Source organism: Citrus sinensis, chromosome 3 (assembly GCF_022201045.2).
Source record: "Citrus sinensis cultivar Valencia sweet orange chromosome 3, DVS_A1.0, whole genome shotgun sequence".
NCBI classification, from domain to species: Eukaryota; Viridiplantae; Streptophyta; class Magnoliopsida; order Sapindales; family Rutaceae; genus Citrus; species Citrus sinensis.
In genome coordinates this window covers 26,444,581-26,463,636 of record NC_068558.1, presented here as the reverse complement: position 1 = coordinate 26,463,636, position 19,056 = coordinate 26,444,581, and the positions used below count along the sequence as shown (strand labels likewise).

The window sequence follows — 19,056 nt, the reverse complement described above, 5'->3', positions numbered from 1 at the left end:
AAATCAAACAGGTTAACGGTTTAGGCGGTTGCTTTAATACAAATGAGATTTGACAGACATGGATACTTGAGGCAACTGTAGACTGAAATTGGTATATTATAAGACGATCCCAAACATCATGTAATTGAAACTAAAAGTGATTCCGACATCAATCTTCACTTCTTGAGGCAGCATATATGATGAAAATTGGTACAAGAGCATTGTAAAATTAATTCAACAATTCCGAGCACGAACAAGAAATGGTCTCTCACGTGCAGGCAAGCGACGACTGGATTATTATGCTATTAGGACGAGTGATTCGGTTGTTGAGTTGTTGTTGGCTGGCGTTGGTGTAGGAGTCAAATTGGAATTGAAGACTCCAAACCAAATTGGTTTTTGATGATTTAATACCTCGATACAGTAGCAAGTGCGTCTCCATATTCTAAACTTTAAAACACTAAACTTGCCATTTAATCGGTGGTTGTTGGTGTGCTTGGCATTAATTTGGTGCTTGTTGGCCATTGATTGGTCATGAATTTGGTGCCCGATGGCCATTGATTCACCGTTGACCAGTGGCATTAATTCCCCATGACGGCAGAAAGGCAAGAACCCAAATTGTATAAAGTAACCGCACACCAGTGGCTGTTTGATTTAACATATATATATGATTTAACCCAAATTCTCCATTATTGACTTCTATTATTTTTTAATTTTGAATGCCATTATTGACTTCTGTTATTTTTTTTTATTTTGATTTCACCCGTGACCGTTCATCAACTCATATATATAACGCTTACATTACATTAGCTGTCCGTTACACCTATAGATTTTTAAATCCTTGAAAAGATAATAATTATTAAATTGGTCAATAAATAGAGTGGGACTATTGGTACCCCTCTAAATATTTCTTAACACCTATAGATTTTTAAATCCTTGAAAAGATAATAATTATTAAATTGGTCAATAAATAGAGTGGGACTATTGGTACCCCTCTAAATATTTCTTAACACCCTTTTTCATAATTAATCTTATTAAAATATTTTAAAAAATTATAAAATTCTTTTAACACCTTCATCAATGATAAAAATACCCTTACATAAAAGTTATTGTGTAAATTTAATTCTATACTTTTTATTATTAAATCTCATTTCAACAATTGAGTCTCTTCTATTTAAAAGAAAGAAACAATGAGTTTTCATTCTCTCTATTGTAGGCATTGGTGGTAACTTCTTCACCCAAAAATTAGAGAAAAAACAACATTTTTAATTTCTAAAATAAAAAAATTATTTAACTTTTGAGTGGAAGTTTAATTAAAAATTATCCTATTATGTATAAATTATCCTATTATATAATTTTAATAAAAATTAAAATTATAAAATAATTAAAGAGATTTTAAGAGTTATTTAGAGGGGTGTCAATAGTCCCACTCGAATAAATATTGTATTTGTCTTATCAGCAGCCTCCGGAATCTTCTTTTGTCAGCAGCCTCTGGAGTCACAATCTTTCAAAGAGTAACATGCATGAAAAGCCTCATTCATCTGGAGTCAAAGCTATAAGATTATTGGTGGGGCCGGTGTCGAAAAATATATTAAAAAATTAACTTCTCTGATTTGCAGGCCCTTCATTGGCAGAAAGATTATATATATATATATGGACAAGGCTACGTTCCAGACTCTGTAACAGCTCAGTGCAAACTGGCCTTGCATCAGCTGAGTTTGGGTTACTTTTCCTCTCTTCTGCAACGCATGGAACACCCCCATTTGCTGTGTTCATATATATATATATATATATATGAACCTGAAATTAAAAAGAAAAAAAAAGGCTTTATAAATGTTTTCGGTTACAGCTCTTTGTAAGTTGCCTTTATAGCAACTGAGACCATGTTTGGATGTCAGGATTAAATATTGAATCGGACTAATTTTAAAATTAAATATTTATTTTATATTTGATAAATTTACTTGAATTGGATTAAAGGAGATTAAATTTGAATTTAATTCTAAAATCATAGGATTAGTAATCTTAATTTATATATTTGTTTAGTGGGGATAAAATTAAACAAAAATTATCTGTTAATATTAATTAATCAATTAATTTTTATTTGTGATTTACTTAAGATTTGAATTTATTATCTATGATCTAATTAAATTGAAATTTTAGTTCTAATAACTCTTGAGATTAAATTTTCATTACTTGTATATTTAATAATTTATAAATTAACCATTTAATAACTTATTGCATTATTGATTGTATAAAATTTAATAATCACTAATATAATATTAAAAATAATCATGAAAATTAAAAATATGATAATTAATTGATTTTATATAATCTTTTTAAATATTTGATAAAACTTAATTGAATATTTAAATTGTTTTATTTCTTTTTCATTTGTTTATTATATTATGACTACCTAATAACTTATTTACAATATACTTAATTTTCTAATTAATTGCTTTTTAGATTTCTTTACTTAATTTTCTAATTAATTGCTTTTTAGATTTCTTTACTTATTGTTATAAAATTTCATGAATAATTGATGTTCATATTCAAATATCAACTTAAATGCTATTTAATATCATTTAAATGTAATTTAACATAATTCAATCTATTACTACACCAAACATAAGACAATGTAATATAATTCGGCTTAATCCAAGTAATCTAATTCAGTCTTATCCTAATAATTAATCCAATCCAATTTTGCATAGCAAATGTGGCCTAAAGGGATAAAAATTGATATTTGCAAATTTTGATGAAAGTGAAGTATTCGTTTGCTTTTCTTTATTTTATTTTTTTCTTTTGGACAAGAATCTTCTCTCTCTCTCTCTCTCTCTCTCTCTCTCTCTTTTTGAGTCTCTTTTAATGAAATAAGTGGTTAACATTGAATTTTAAATTTTAATGTTAACAATTATGCCAGGATGTTTCACTTTATTTATAATTAAGCTGCCTTTTTTCACTAATTTCAGAATACTAAAAAAGACTAGGTGCGAAAAAAAAACTAAGTAAGAATTATAATCCTTTTTTAAAACATTTTATAATAGGAAAAAATGTAAAACTAATATTTCCTCATATGAAATGTTAATATATTATAATCAAAGGAAAAACTCATGTCAGGAAATAATTATAGTTCCTCATTTCAACTCAAAGCTCTCTGTTTGACGATAAATTTTAGAATAAATCAGGGATAATACGACTAATCAATGTATATGTGACATGTGTCATTGGATCTAATATAACTACCACTTGCATGGTAATTTTTGAAATAAATGCACACATTCCATAATATTATTGACTTATTGTGTAACTGACATAGTATCTCCGATATATTTTAGAATTCCTCTTATTTGATAATAGGATCTCATTTGAAATGTTTGATCTTTGAAATTACTTCCAATACATCGCTATAAAAAACTATTGAATACATTTTCCTAGAGGTTGGCACTTCAGATTTTTTAAAGTCGACAAAATAAAAGAAAAAAATATGAGACATGTTAGAATCATGCAATATGTCATTTCAATTTATGCAAATTAAATAAAGTTTTTATCCCTAGTAATATAATTTTTTTAGAGTTGCCAAGCTTCCATACTTTTATCTTTGAAAAAGTTTTATCATAATTTAATTTCTGTCATTTAGTCTAACTTGAACTATCGAAAACTTCCGGTCAGATTTTACAACCTAAAATCTTGGACACACAGTAACTCTTCACTCCACTATAAATGCATTGTTTCTGAGGAAAACAGATAAGGAAATTCAAGAAAATATGGCTAATGAAGCGAGAGACGAAAACTTTGCATATGCCTGTGAAGTGATGACGGGTTCAGTGCTCCACATGACCATGAAAGCAGTAATTAAGCTGGGACTTTTGGAGATCATAGCCAAAGCTGGTCCTGGAGCAAAGCTCTCAGCTTCAGAGATTGCCGCTCAGTTGCCTGCCACCAAGAACAAAGACGCACCCACGATGCTGGACCGGATACTCGGGCTTCTGGCTAGCTATGGTATTGTTGAATGCTCACTTGATGATGTCGATGGTTCTCACAGGCTATACGGTTTGAATGATGTTTCCAAATACTTTGTGCCTAATCAAGATGGTGTCTCATTAGGCCCTGTATTGGCCTTAATTCAGGACGAGGCCTTTCTCGACAGCTGGTTTGTCCACTCTATCATTTTAATCCTCTGAATTTTTCTTTTTTTAAGTTAGGGTAAAAATACATGGGTTTATAATACAATTCTCTTTCTACGCCTTCAGATCCAATCATGCATTTCTCCCAAGTCTTAAATCATAATTGACTTTATACTCAACTTATTTCTAAATTCAGGTCATCGAAAAAGAAAAACAAACGTGTTCATATAAGTGAGCGATAAAATGTAGAAGGTTCACTCTCAAACTTATAAATCATTATTAAATATACTTCTAGTCATATCAATTCAAGAACGAGTAAACTATTGTTGGTGGTGTTTTAATTACTTGCAGCTACAGAGGATATGAGGAAATATGTTTTCTTTCCGAGGTATTTTTGTCTTTTAATTATAGAGGACATGAGTGTAACATATATGAAAAAGACAATGTATTTTGTTCTATTGAAAGCATTAATGGAGTAGTTTCTTCAGTTCTGACAGAAATCCTGGAAGAACAAAAATTTCTTAACTTCGTCCGTAGAATTTCGCTGAATTAAAAGATTCACTTGGGGTGGTATGATCACTTGCCTGGAGAGAATTAGAAATAAAATCTTTTAAGGAAAAAAAAATAACAGCAGGACCTAGCTATATGTAAAAGTACTACAAACTACATATCTCCTAATTTGTGACGTTGCTAAAATTTAGCAACCCACCCGTATGGTAATATTACCCTGATTTCCATTTTTTTGCTCGTTTTCATAAAGATGTATGTGACAGTTATGAGTTAAGATATAACATAAAATTTTTAATGGCAATGAATCCTCCACTCATCTTATCTGTTAAGGGATTTTATGAAACGTATACATCGTCATATATATAATATAGATATATCCCTTTATTATTTTTGTTTTTACAACCACTAATCATTGTATCTAAAAAAGTTAGGCCAAACGCAAAATGAGGATTGATTAACTGGTCATGTAGGTCCCAACTGAAAGAAACTATTATTGAAGGAGGAGTTCCATTTGACCGAGTCCACGGAACGAACGCTTTCGAGTACCTAGGATTGGACCCCAGGTTCAATGAAGTTTTCAGCACAGCGATGTACAACCATACCACTTTGGTCCTTCAAAAAATCCTTGAGGCTTACAAGGGTTTCGAGCACATAAAGCAATTGGTTGATGTTGGCGGTTCCCTTGGCAATACCCTTAAAGAAATTACTTCCAAGTATCCCCACATTAAGGGCATCAATTTCGACTTGCCTCACGTTATACAGCATTCCCCTGAGTATCCTGGTATGAACTATCAATTATCTTTATAATAATGTTAGGGACTTGGTCAAGTGGCTTTTAAGTAGCTTTCTTTAATTAATCATCCCAATATAAATCCTGGAGAAAGTACGAAGTTAATTAGAAAATTGATTCCAATCTCTTTTTTTTTTTTTTTTTAATGTCATTGTTATGAAGAAATATACATTATCATTTGGAAAAAAAGGGTATTGCCAAGGGAACCGCCAACATCAACCAATTGCTTTATGAAGAAATATACAAAATGTTGCAACAAGAAAAAACTGACAAAAAACATCAAAACAGACTCGATTTACCATATTTGCAATTTAGTGAAAAAAATCAGGTTTGATTTATTGTTGTTTTTGTCAGAATTTTATGTAAATTTTTTCCCGAATATCAGTGCTCTTATGAATTCTCTGCCCATACCGCTAGATCCTAACAGCGGAAACTAAATTGTATGTAGTACAGGTGTTAAGCATGTAGGGGGTGACATGTTTCAAAGTGTTCCAAATGGCGACGCCATTTTGATCAAGGTAAGTTTCATTTGAATTTAATTTGCAGGTATTAGGCGTTCGATCCCTGAACAAATTTCATAATATTTCAAATTTTGTAGTGGATACTGCACGATTGGAGCGATGAACATTGCTTGAAGTTATTGAAGAATTGCTACAAAAGTATTCCCGAAGGAGGGAAGGTAATTGTTGTGGAGTCAGTACTTCCAGAATTGCCTGAGAATAGCACTCATTCAAAAATAAATTCCCTAGCTGATGTGCTGGTGATGACTCAATATCCGGGAGGAAAGGAGCGAACAAAGCATGAATTCACGACCTTGGCTACTGAAGCTGGATTTAGTGGCATCAGATTTGTATGCTTTTTTTACAACTTATGGGTTATGGAGTTCTACAAGTAGGGTCCGTGCGTGCCCACGAATTCTGAAGCAACTTTTTTATCATTATCTTTCTGTTAAGAATAAATGCTAAGTCAGCAGTTGAAGTCAGCTGGGGTTGTCAGTGTAATGATGAGTCAGCAGCCAAGTTGTAAAACAGTTAAACAAGTTGTTATTTCCCTCCAAACTTAGTCAGTAGGTTGTTATAGTTAGCGCGCTGGAAATGTGCACACGAGTTTGTTGCAGTAGAAGTTTCCACACACAGCTATATTTATCAATGTACTCTCAATTCATTAGTAAGACTTACAAATAAGAATCCAGCGAACAAATTTTCTCTTTGAATCAATAAAATTTTCCATTCATTTTCTTATCAAACAAACAGAATCTAGAGAGCTCCTTTTCTTTAATTCTTTCGACATGTACCTGAGCAGAGATATACTTTTTAATTGTGCTTCTATATGCTAACTACCAATAATTGTATTTGCTCAAATAAAAACCCAGATGAAATGAGAATTTTAATCTTATATAAATAAAGCATTAGACATGCATATGAATATCAATTTGTTTATTTTTTTGTTAATTTTTTAAAATGATGGCATCAAAATTTACTTGCGATATTTAATAATTAATATTATGTCATTTATGCATTTATAACGCAATTCAAAATTTCATCACTTGTATATTTTAATCATTACTCGTCACACCTCCCTCACAACTGACATTGCGGTACATGTGCATCAATTTTTATTTATTTTTGAAAGAAGGGCATCAAACACTAACGCATAATTGACAAAAACAAAAAATAAAAAATGTACATTGTTACATGTCATTATATTAAGTTATTATTTTGTTTTGCTGTCAATAATCTATTTACGTTTCAATTATATAGGACATAGTATGGTAAGTGCTGGACTTAGTCTAAGGGTTGTTAGGAGTTGTTGGCCACTTAACACTTTTTCGTGCTGAGAGTTGCTTGGCTTTAGGAATAACCATTGTGTTTTCACAAGCGGTTGCTGGGTCTCTCGAAGAATCATGATTTATTGGGCAATGATATTCGGCCACCACGAGACCATAACGCATGCTTCCTCTGCCGTTTCGAAGTTTTAAATTTGAAAATTAAAAATAGATTTTACCATTGAAAAATATTAAAATTAAATCTAAAGAATTTGAAAAATCCAAAATTCTTACCCGTCCCTCTCACTGTCCCTCTCACTCGCTTGCTCTGTCTCTCTCTCATTCACCTCCCCTCTCGCTCACCAGCTCTGTCTCTCTCACTCACCCGATCTGCCTCTCTCACTCACCCACTTGCGAGCTATTTCTCTCAGGCTGTCACTCACCCACGAAACTTGTTGTCATGCCACGCCCATCGCCGACCAGCCCATCACCGACATCGCTAGCACGCTGTTCACGTCGCCGACCAGCCTTACTTGACAGTGTGCTTGACGATTTTGGACCTTTTTCACCTACCTAGGTAATTAAATTTAGTATGTTGAGGAAAGTTTTGATTTATTGTATTTATTTTTTAAAATTATTAGAAATAAGTTATTTGAAATGTAGATTTTGTTTGAATTATATATGATTAATACAATTTATTTTTCATGGTATTACAAAGAAAAGGTCGCCCACCTTCTCAAAGAAAGTAATCCAAGGTTGGGAAGAAATATAAAAAGAAAATTAAGGTAAAATTAAACTACTTAGTTAATTATTCTACAATTAATTTAATTTTAATTTATCTTTTTATGGATTTGCAGGATTCAAATGTCCAAACACCATTATCTTCTGAGGTGGATATTGTAGTCCCAACGCAGGAATAAGGATCCAGTAAATTTTATGTTCTTTGATGTAATACAATTTATTAATTTTAATTTTTAATGGCCACTAAATCTGCCATTATTGTATTTTAAATGGTCACTAAATAATGGTCATTATTTAGGAACCTGTGTTCACATACCAATCATAAGGATGTGATATTTATCCATCGTTTCTTTTTTATTCTTACATTGTAAGTTATAATCCAGTTTCTATATTTATGCCTAGTTAATTTTGCATTTTCTGAAATGTAATATGATTCTTATTTTGTGCAAACTAGAAATTTCCATCGCATCCATCTATGTTGCCTTATTCTTCATCTTGGCCGGATACCGTATAGAGGTTCTCAACAAGGGAGTTTTCAGTAATTGCCACTTCAACAAAATGATAATGACAAAGAAGTTTGAAGCAGACTTAACAAATTGATGATTGACTTACTCTTTTGTTGTATAATTTTAGTTGTGTTTTGTGTATTAGTTGGTTGGATGATATTACTCTAATGCTCAATGATTGATCGTGGAAATATTTTGAAGGTTTTTTATCCATATATTCAAAGGTTGAGTATGTCAATAACCATTACAACAATAAGAGTAGTTCATGTAAAAATGCCAAATTAACCCAAAAAAAAAAAATCAGGTACAATTATTCACTTAAACAAATGTTTCTACGTCAATCTTCCTAGCGTAAAGCGTAACTGAACTGGGCAATTGGTTGTTCATTTTTCTCTCACAATTGTAAGCATTGTATGATGATTCGGCATCCAACAATGATCTGTAAGATTGGAATGAATCAAATACATATTAGCAACATATTTTAGAGGAGGGGTAATGAAGCAATATATGCTTTATAGAAAATGAAGAACCTTAGAATGAAGCTGCAATTACTGGATTAGCAGAAGAAAATTAGGGAATTCTATGTGGTAAAGAACTTAACAATGCAGCTAAGACCAAAAACAATTGCCTCAACTAAAGAATTCATAGAAACATGTGATATATCAAACTACCCAGAATATGTTTCAAGAACAACTTGAAAATCTTAATACACACCATATATGCAAACTTCAAATACCAAAAAAAAAAAAAAAAAGAATGCCAACAGACGTAAACATATATAAGCAAAAACAGAATTACAACCAAACCGTAAGCTTCAACATTTCACAAAGTATCACACTTCAAATAACTTATTTCTAGTAATTTTAAAATATAAATAGAAAAAAAAATCCAAAATCCAAATACTTTGCTAAGCAAAGTATCACATACAAGGTTTCATAAAGTCCGTGTCAAAAGAATTTCTTTAACTGATTAAATATACTAATTTTAGGTGACAATAATCTAATAATATTAAACTAAATTAACTTAATTTCGCGATCAAAAATTCAAAAAACGCATAGAATTACGAATCAGGTCTAATTAACAATCAAACGTAGGCGCGTAGCAACCCAGATGCATTTTTGCCAAAAAGAATGTTCATAAGACTACACAAAACCACCTAAAAAAAATTATAAAATAATAAAAGCAACGACTGCGACCCGTATGTGAATTAGACAAATAGATTTTGCTAGAACAAGAAACACAATAAAACAAAGAGAATAAATCAATCCAGGGCATAAATAGATTGAACAAAAAAGGGCAAGATTAGAGAAGAAACTGACCCACGACACTGGATCCTCCTCAGCCTAGCGTCATGGTTGCGGTTTTGATGATGCGTTAGTTGAGATCCGAAAAAAATATTGACAGCGAGCTTGTGGGTGAGTGAGAGGGGAACGAGCTTCGTGGGTGAGAGTGAGAGGGACAGAGCGGGTGAGTCAAAGAGAGAGGGGGTGAGCAAGGGGAGGGATAAGAATTTAGATTTTTTAATTTCTTTTGATTAGCTTTTATTATTTTTTAATGGTAAAATTTATTTTTAATTTTCAAATCTAAAACCTCAAAACGGCACAGAAGCATGTCGTTTTTGGCCTCCCTCTGGAATGAGGGTGGCCGAATATTATTTTCCTGATCTATTTACTTGCTTGCTTCTTAAATATTTCGTCCTGAATCCAAAGTAGGCAGCTCTCACAAGGCTACTTACATTTCAGCTAGTTGTACCATATGTACGGTCCATCTATGGTGCCTCATTTTTTTTAACGAAATTTACTCTATGTTTTTTTTTCTTATTCGCATCAAGAGAAAATTTTAGTTTAAAAATGATAGTCACAAATGTAATGTGTAAATGATAAGAAGTAGGGGTCGGCAAATTCAGTTTCGGATTGGGTTCAAGTTCCGGTTAATCGAGTTAGGAAAAAAGTAATCCAAACTCAATCCAGACTTATTGAATCCGAATTATATTTGGAATGGATAAAAAAATTCAAATAATATTCTTTAATTGTGTGTAATTTGGATCGATTTGGATAGATTCCTACCTGATTGGATTGAGAAATTCATCTACATCCAATCTGAACTCAAGTTTTTTGGTCGAATCAGATTGGGTTATTTGCCCACCCCTACTCACAAGTTTGTTTTGATTGTGTAAAGGACCGACCTGTTCAGCCTGTCGTATGGATCAAGCTAGGATAAAATTTTAAGGGTCATCGTTCAATGGGTCAGGCCTTTTTGGACCAATGAGATCGTTTTTGAAGCTGCTCTATGAGTAGAGTGGTGATGTTGGTAAGGATCATTGAAAAGATACTTCAATCAGTAGACTCGAAGTTTAACCATATTGTTGTGACAATTGAAGAAACAAGAGATCTAGAGGATATGACGATCGAGCAACTTCAAGGAAGGTTGCAAGCCTATGAAGAAAAATAAAAAAAGAAGTAAGGAATCGAAGAACAACTTCTCAAGATGGAAGTCAATCCAAAGAAAAAAGAAGAAAGCTCCGACAATGAGAGAAGGCACTATGTCCAAGGTAGAGGTCGAGGACGAGGTAGAGGTCGTGGTCATGGATGAGGTTGGAATTTTAACAACAACTCCAATTATGCCAAAGGAGAAAGCTCAACCAGAGGACGAGGCAGAGGCAATCCAAGATCGAGGTATGACAAATCCCAAGTACAGTGCTATAATTGTCAAAAGTTTGGGCATTATGCTTCAGAATGCAGAGCTCCAAGCACCAGAATTGATGAGAGAGTGAACTATGCTGAAGAGAAAAATGGTGAAGATGGCACACTTTTACTAGCACGCAATGACACAAGTGGAGGTCAAGAAAATACATGGTATCTTAACATAGGTGATAGCAATCATATGAGTGGAAACAGAAGCATGTTCATGCAACTAAGTGAATCTGTGAATGGCAGTGTCGCTTTTGGAGATGATTCAAAAGTACCAGTGAATGGTAGAGGTAACATTCTTTTTCGTGCAAAAGATGGTAGCCACCAAATAATTTCGAATGTTTACTATGTGCCCAATATACAAAGCAACACTCTTAGTTTAGGTCAACTTTTAGAAAAAGGCTATGATATTCACTTAAAAGATTATAGTCTTTTCTAAGAGATGACAAAGGAAATCTAATTACAAAGGTGAGAATGTCAAAGAATAGAATGTTTCCTTTAAATATTCAAAATGATGTTGCAAAATGTCTCAAAGCCCGTCACAAAGATCAATCCTGGACTTGGCATCTTCGATATGGGCATCTCAACTTTGGAGGACTGGAGCTACTATCTAAGAAGAACATGGTGAAAGGCTTACCATACATCAATCACCTTGATCAACTTTGTGAAGGATGTTTACTTGGCAAGCAATTTAGAAAGAGCTTTCCAAAATAGTCAAACTCAAGAGCTCAAAAGCCACTCGAGCTCATTCATACTGATGTGTGCGGTCTATTCAAGCCAAACTCCTTTGGTAAAAGTAACTACTTCCTTCTCTTCATAGATGATTTTTCAAGAAAAAGCTTGGGTGTATTTTTTAAAGCAAAAATCAGAAGTCTTTGAAGCTTTCAAGAAGTTTAAAGCTGCAATTGAAAAAGAAAGTGGATACCAGATTAAAGCCATGAGATCTGATCGAGGTGGAGAGTTCATTTCCAAAGATTTTTTAGAGTTTTGTGAAGCAAATGGAATTCGACGCCCTTTGACAGTTCCAAGATCCCCCCAACAAAATAGTGTTGCAGAAAGGAAGAACATAACCATCCTCGACATGGCAAGAAGCATGCTTAAGAGTAAGAGGCTACCTAAAGAATTTTGGGCTGAAGTTGTTGCATGTGCAGTCTACTTATCCAATCGATCTCCAACAAAAAGCGTGTGGGGCAAGACGCCACAAGAAGCTTGGAGTGGAAGAAAACCCGGCATCACCCATCTAAGAGTTTTCGGAAGCATTACCCATGTACATGTACCAGACGAAAGTAGAGCCAAGGTGGATGACAAAAGTGAGAAGTTCATCTTCATCGGCTACGACAACAACTCCAAAGGATACAAGCTTTACAATCCAAACAACGGGAAGATCGTGATCAGTCGAGATGTAGTTTTTGATGAAGAAGGAGAATGGGATTTTGGCTCTGGTGTGGATGACTTCAACTTCTTTCCCATTGAAGAAGATGATCATACACAGATAAAACAAGTAGACGAACAACAAGAGCCTGCTACTTCACCTATCTCACCAGTATCAATCACATGTGGAGATTCACCGCCGTCTTTCTTAAATGAAAGAACCGAAGAACGTACAATGAGTCTTCAAGATCTCTATAAGGTAACTGAGAGACATGATAATCTCACTCTCTTTTGCCTCTTTGCTGATTGTGAGCCAGTCAACTTCCAAGAAGCTGCACTAGATGAGAAGTGGAGAATTGTAATGGATGAAGAAATCCAAGCCATTGTGAAGAATGATACTTGGGAGCTTACTACTCTTCCAAAAGGTCACAAGGCGATCGGTGTCAAATGGGTGTATAAAACAAAAAGAAATGCAAAAGGAGAAATTGAAAGGCACAATGCGAGGCTAGTTGCAAAAGGCTAGCATAGACTATGACGAGGTATTTGCTCCTGTACCTCGACTTGAAACTATTAGACTTATTATTTCTTTGGCTACTCAGAATAAATGGAAGATTTTTCAAATGGATGTGAAGTCTGCTTTCTTGAATGGATTCATTGAAGAAGAAGTTTACATCGAACAACCATTAGACTATGTGGTGAAAGGACATGAAGACAAAGTTTTGAGATTGAAGAAAGCACTTTACGGATTAAAGCAAGCACCAAGGGCATGGAATAGCATAATTGACAAGTATTTTCAAGAGAAAGGCTTCACCAAATGCCCATATGAACATGCTCTCTACGTCAAAGAAAAATATAGAGATATTTTGATTGTGTGCCTGTATGTGGATGATCTCATCTTTACTGGAAGTAATTCAAGCTTGTTTGAAGAGTTCAAGAGAGTGATGATCAAAGAGTTCAAGAGAGTGATGATCAAAGAGTTCAAGATGACTGACATCAGACTAATGGCATATTACCTTGGCATTTAAGTCAAGCAAAAGGAAGAAGGCATATTTATCTCCCAAGAAAGCTATGCAAAGGAGATTCTCAAAAGGTTCAAGATGAATGATTGCAAGCCTATAAGCACGCCAGTGGAATGCGGTGTCAAGTTATCCAAATATGATGAAGGCGAAGATATAGATCCAACATTCTTTAAAAGTTTGGTTGGAAGCCTACGTTATTTGACATGCACAAGACTAGATATCCTTTATGCTGTTGGACTTGTGAGCCGATACATGGAGAATCTAAAGACCACCCATTTTAAAGCTGCAAAAAGAATCCTTCGCTACATCAAAGGTACAATTAATTTCGGCTTGTTATACTCATTTTCTAATGACTACAAGCTTATTGGATATAGCGATAGCGATTGGAGTGGAGATGTAGATGATCGAAAGAGCACAACTGGATTTGTGTTCTTCATAAGAGATAATGCTTTCACATAGATGTCAAAGAAGCAACCAATTGTCACGCTATCCACCTGTAAAACTGAATATGTAGCTGCCACATCAAGTGTTTGTCATGCAATTTGGCTTAGAAATTTGCTGAAGGAGTTGAGTTTGGTACAAGAAGAGCCAACCGAGATTTGTGTTGATAACAAATCAGCAATTGCCCTATCCAAGAATCCAGTCTTTCATGATCGAAGTAAACACATAGACACTCGCTATCATTTCATAAGAGAGTGTATTGCAAGAAAAGAAGTGCAAATCAAGTATGTAAAATCACAAGATCAAGCAGCTGATATCTTCACTAAGCCACTCAAGCAAGAAGACTTTGTAAGATTCAGAAGTTTGCTTGGTGTCACAGGATCAAGTTTAAGGGGAGGTGTTGGATCATAAACTTGATCCAAGATGAATAAATCAAGCCCAACTCATGGAAGGTTCCATGAGTAGGTATGGTTGGTGAGGTTTCAATTATTTGTGTTAGGTGTGTTAGCTATGGTTGGTGAAGTAGGTGAGTGATAGGTTTTAATGGATGGTGAGGATTTGTTTATTAATTGAATAAATGAGTGGTTGTGATTAGTTTGTTTCATGTATAAATACCCTCTCTCCCCTTTGGTTTAAACGTAAAGTGAAGTAGTAAAATCTCTAAGGTGTAGAGAGTGAAAAATAAGAGTTGTAATTGGTGAGGAGTGTTGTTGAAGAAATAAAATACTGTGTTTTATTTGTTAATTCTCCAACACCTACAACTTTTAAAGAAGCTGTCAAAGAACAAAAATGGCTAAAAGCCATGGACGAAGAAATTGCATCCATTGAAAAAAATAATACTTGGGAGTTGACTGAACTTCCAATGGGGCAAAGGACAATAGGAGTCAAGTGATCAACCCTTTACAAACAGATTGTTGGAAGCTTGATGTAGTTAACGACAACTCGACCTGATATAATGCACGCAGTTAGTTCCATTAGCAGATATATGGAGTGTCCAAGAGAGGATCATCTTTTAGCTGCAAAGAGAATTCTTCGATACTTGCGTGGTATTGCTGACACTACTAGAAAAATGGGCTTTACTGACACTTTGCAAAAAGTGTCAGTACTTATGTACATATGCACCATTTTCCGCTTTTGAAAAATATGAATCAGAGATTAAGGATGCTAGGGTGTCAGTAAACTAAATATCAAAAATCACTAACACTAAAGTATCAATGATAAAAAAAATTCATAAAAATTTTGTTTTAGCTCCAACTCGAACCTAAGAGCTCTAAGATTTAAAGCTTTAATGTTTGGAGCACAGACCATCAAATCTCGATGAGTCAAAGTCATAATAATATTTAAATTATTAAAAAATGAAAATATAAATAACAACAACATAAAACACACTTGACTTTTCCCCATCTAGACTATATCGACTGTCTCTATCTTGCTTTCATCGTTCACTTTCGCTTTCATTTTTCTCTTCTCGGTCTCTTCTGTTTTGCACTATCCATTTACAAATTAAATTCAATTAATTTAGATAGATAATGAAAAGCTAAAACTCTATTTCGTTTTTCCATTTCCCCCAAATTGAAACACAAACCAAAACCCTAATCACTTGTTATCGAAGGGGTTTTTCTCCAACTAAATCATTCAGTGCCTATACTAGGCAAGCAAGTAAAAGCCATCGATAAGGGGTGAAGTGGCACCATCGGTTCGGTATTCAGGTAATCTCATTCTCCCTGACAAGTTAAGTCCAGAGAAAGAACTATAGAGGAGGTTATCAGCTGGTAATGGCAGAATATTTTATTTTTTTAGGCAATTTAATTATTGGGTTTGTTTTAATTTGGCTTATGAATAATATTTTTGAATTTTTATTTTGGGGTTGTTTCAAATATTCAGAAATTGACCAGTAGTGCAACCCTGGTGGGTTTTGTTTTCCAAATCTTTTTTTTTCTTTTATTTATTTGTAACTTGAAATTTTTGTTCTTATTTTTCTATATCTTCACTCACATGCAGTCCAAAAATACAGGCATTTTAAGTGGTGCATTACTTAAACTCAAAACACTTGCTACTGCGACTCTGTTTTTTCTGCCACATTTGAGGTCAGTTTCAAACTTTTGTGCATGTGATTTACTGTCATTGTTATTTAAAACTAAGAATGTGCATTTTTTTTAGTTTCTGAAATAAACTATTAGCTCCGTTTCTTAACTTTGAGCAATAAGTTAGTTGATTTTGAATGTACTAAAATATGAAATTTCATTTTAGCTTTTGCCTTTGTGATTAGGAGATGATTGTTTGGGTGTTATATTGGCTGAATGACTGTGTATTTAGTGGTTACAAACTATTTACATCTCTGTTTCATGTAAAGAGAGGTAAATTTTGTTATATAATCCTACTTGTTTATTTATTCTGTTTTGGTTGGACGATTTGTAATAGAGACAATGACTATGATATGAATTAATTAAGTTCGTGGTTGTGAGTATTTTGAGATTATATAAAGTTGATGATTTGTGTTTGATTCAATAAAGAAATGTTTGTTTTAAAGTAGTTCTGCATGTTGTATTTGAAGTTAAAAAATGATTTATAGAATCTTAAAAAATGGCTTGCAAAGTGGTATGAAGACATTATTTATTTGAACTCTTAACTTTTGTTAGTTACTTGACTTATGAATTAGTTCGACTACTTAAAAAGCCATTAGCACCCATCTTACCTATTAATCTCCTATTTAAGTTTCAAAACTTCTTTTGTTTCAATTTCAGGATTTTGTCTAAATTATTATTATAATTAATGATTTATAGAGGCTATTAATGATTTTCCAGAATTATAAGTTTATTATTACAACTATAATCATAATAACATTGAACTTTAAATTAATCATGCAATTTAATTAAACTTAAACTGACATTACATATGTGAACAAGTAAAATATTTGAAATGGAGAGAAGTTGGATAACTTGTGATAGATTGTCTGTAGAGTATCGTTTTGGAGTTGCTGATTTCTTAGATTTTTCCATTTTGAATGCTGAAAATCGAATGTCAATTAGATGTCCTTGCACCTTTTGTTGTAATATGGAGTTTCATACTCCTCAACAGGTGAAGGATCATTTATTTGAAAAAGGTTTTCTCCCAAGATATATTGTTTGGACTTGGAATGGTGAGACTAACTCTAAATCTACATTTACAAACTGTGAAGACCATTCACATAGTCAAAGATTTAGATGTCATGATTACAGTAATATAATTGACATGGTCGAAGATGCTTATGAGCATTGTGATAGAGATCCTAGTTCTTTTAAGGAAATGCTTGAAGATGCTGAAAAGCCTTTGTACCCGGGTGCAAAACATTCAAAGTTATCTAGTTTAATGAGACTTTACAATGTCAAAGGGAACTATGGGTGGTCCGATAAAAGGTTTTCTGCTTTGTTAGAAGTCTTTGCTGATATTTTGCCAAATAATAATACTCTACATATGTCAATGTACGAGGTTAAGAAAACAATGAAAGTGCTAGGCTTAGAGTATGAAAAAATACATGCATGTCTAAATGACTGCATTTTGTATAAGAATGAATTTGCTGATCTTGCTGAATGCCCAAATTGTGGAGCATCTAGGTATCAAATAAAAAAAGATAGCTCAACAAAATTTAGGAAAGGGGTTCCTAAAAAGGTATTATGGTATTTTCCACCTATTCCTAGGTTGAAATGATTGTTTCAATTACCACAAACAGCTCAAAATTTAACATGGCATGCTAATAAAAGAATGAGAGATGGCAAACTTCGCCACCCAGCAGACTCACCAGCCTGGCAACTAATTGACAATAAGTGGCCAAAATTTGCACAAGAACCTAGAAATCTCCGTTTAGCTCTCTCAACTGATGGGGCTAACCCACATAGTACACTTAGCACTACTTATAGTTGTTGGCCTGTTATATTAATAACATATAATCTTCTTCCATGGTTGTGTATGAAGAGGAAGTTTTTGATGTTGTCACTTTTAATATCTGGCCTTAAACAACCTGGAAATGATCAGATGTATACCTAGCACCTTTGATTGAGGACTTAAAAACTCTATGGGATGTAGGTATTGATGTTTATGATTCTTATAGAAAAGAAACCTTTAATTTATGGGCTGTCTTGATGTGGACAATCAGTGACTTTCCAGCATACGAAAACCGCTCTGGTTGTACTGTTAAGGGCTATTATGCTTGCCCAATTTGTGGGATAGACACTTGTGCATGTTGGCTGCCACATAGTAGGAAAATGTCATAAATGGGCCATCGCCACTTTCTACCACTCGGTCACCTATTTCGGAAACTGAAAAAGGTTTTTAATGGGAAGCAAGAGTGGAATGAGCCTCCTAAAACTTTGTTTGGTGAGGAAATCTTTAATATGGTGGAAGATATAGATATTAAGTTTGGGAAAAAGAAGGCCAAAAAGCGAAAACATGATGGCGGTGGTGGCGGTGATGGTGATGAGAACATAACTGAAAAATTGTACAAAAAAAAGTCAATCTTTTTTTAGTTAGATTATTGGAAGCGTTTATTAGTTCGCCATCAATTAGATCACATTACTTCATCAACCAGGCAAAACAAAAGATGGGATTAATGCTAGAAAAGATCTTGAGTCTTTGAAGATCAGGGGAATTCGTTCTACCTAACAAGGACGATCGAAAGTCACTAAGGTTGCGTCCTATTGAATATCCAAGCATTAAAAAAGAAGATTGGAAACTTTTTGTTGACAAAGTTTTGTCTGAACAATTTCAGGTGTGTTGTTTGTTAATATTACCTGATTTAATTGTTGGTAGTTACTAATAATCAGTGGTAACTTTTTGTTCTTCATATAAACTATTTGTGCAGGAAAAAAGTAAGAAGGCAAAAGACAAAAGAGCAAAGAATGTCTAAAACTATCGCTTGGTTAGCACAGGATATGGTGGCATGTTGTATAGAAAAGTAAGTGTGGTAATATGGAGTAATTACAGTAACATAAGTAATCTAGTACGTATAATATAATAGAATCAATTATTTATGTTTTATGTCACCTTGTAACAGAAAAATGAGAGTGGAGTTTCTGAGCGGGAGATTGATCGCAGTGAAGCTTGGTTAATGGCACGAGCAAACCGAGATGGCAAATATGCTTCTGATG

At 33.6% G+C, this 19,056-nt stretch overlaps 1 protein-coding gene, 2 long non-coding RNA genes and 1 pseudogene across 5 annotated transcripts in view; 2 read left to right on the top strand and 2 right to left on the bottom strand.

Annotated features, from left to right (window-relative positions):
• Positions 1 to 19,056, bottom strand: part of LOC127898708 (GDSL esterase/lipase At1g71691-like) — a 50,091-nt pseudogene that overhangs the window by 21,674 nt on the left and 9,361 nt on the right.
• LOC102630049 (caffeic acid 3-O-methyltransferase-like) overlaps positions 3,710 to 19,056 on the top strand; it is a 96,538-nt gene continuing 81,191 nt past the window's right edge. Inside the window, exons 1-4 of one of the 3 annotated variants that reach the window (XM_052436997.1) lie at positions 3,712 to 4,126; positions 5,081 to 5,391; positions 5,854 to 5,918; positions 5,999 to 6,613. In XM_052436997.1, the coding sequence (XP_052292957.1) occupies positions 3,741 to 4,126; positions 5,081 to 5,391; positions 5,854 to 5,918; positions 5,999 to 6,295 (1,059 nt within the window). In that variant the 5' untranslated portion in view covers positions 3,712 to 3,740 and the 3' untranslated portion in view covers positions 6,296 to 6,613. Of the gene's footprint in view, positions 4,127 to 5,080; positions 5,392 to 5,853; positions 5,919 to 5,998; positions 6,614 to 19,056 lie in introns of those variants that run through there. The other 2 variants (XM_052437001.1, XM_052436998.1) reach the window with 2 other exon arrangements.
• LOC127901066 (uncharacterized) lies at positions 7,365 to 8,277 on the top strand. The gene is made up of 3 exons (XR_008053106.1): positions 7,365 to 7,742; positions 7,889 to 7,950; positions 8,023 to 8,277. It is a non-coding gene; the product is annotated as an uncharacterized LOC127901066 (long non-coding RNA).
• Positions 8,604 to 10,168, bottom strand: LOC107175051 (uncharacterized). The gene is made up of 2 exons (XR_008053105.1): positions 9,732 to 10,168; positions 8,604 to 8,851 (listed from the first exon to the last, which is right to left on the bottom strand). It is a non-coding gene; the product is annotated as an uncharacterized LOC107175051 (long non-coding RNA).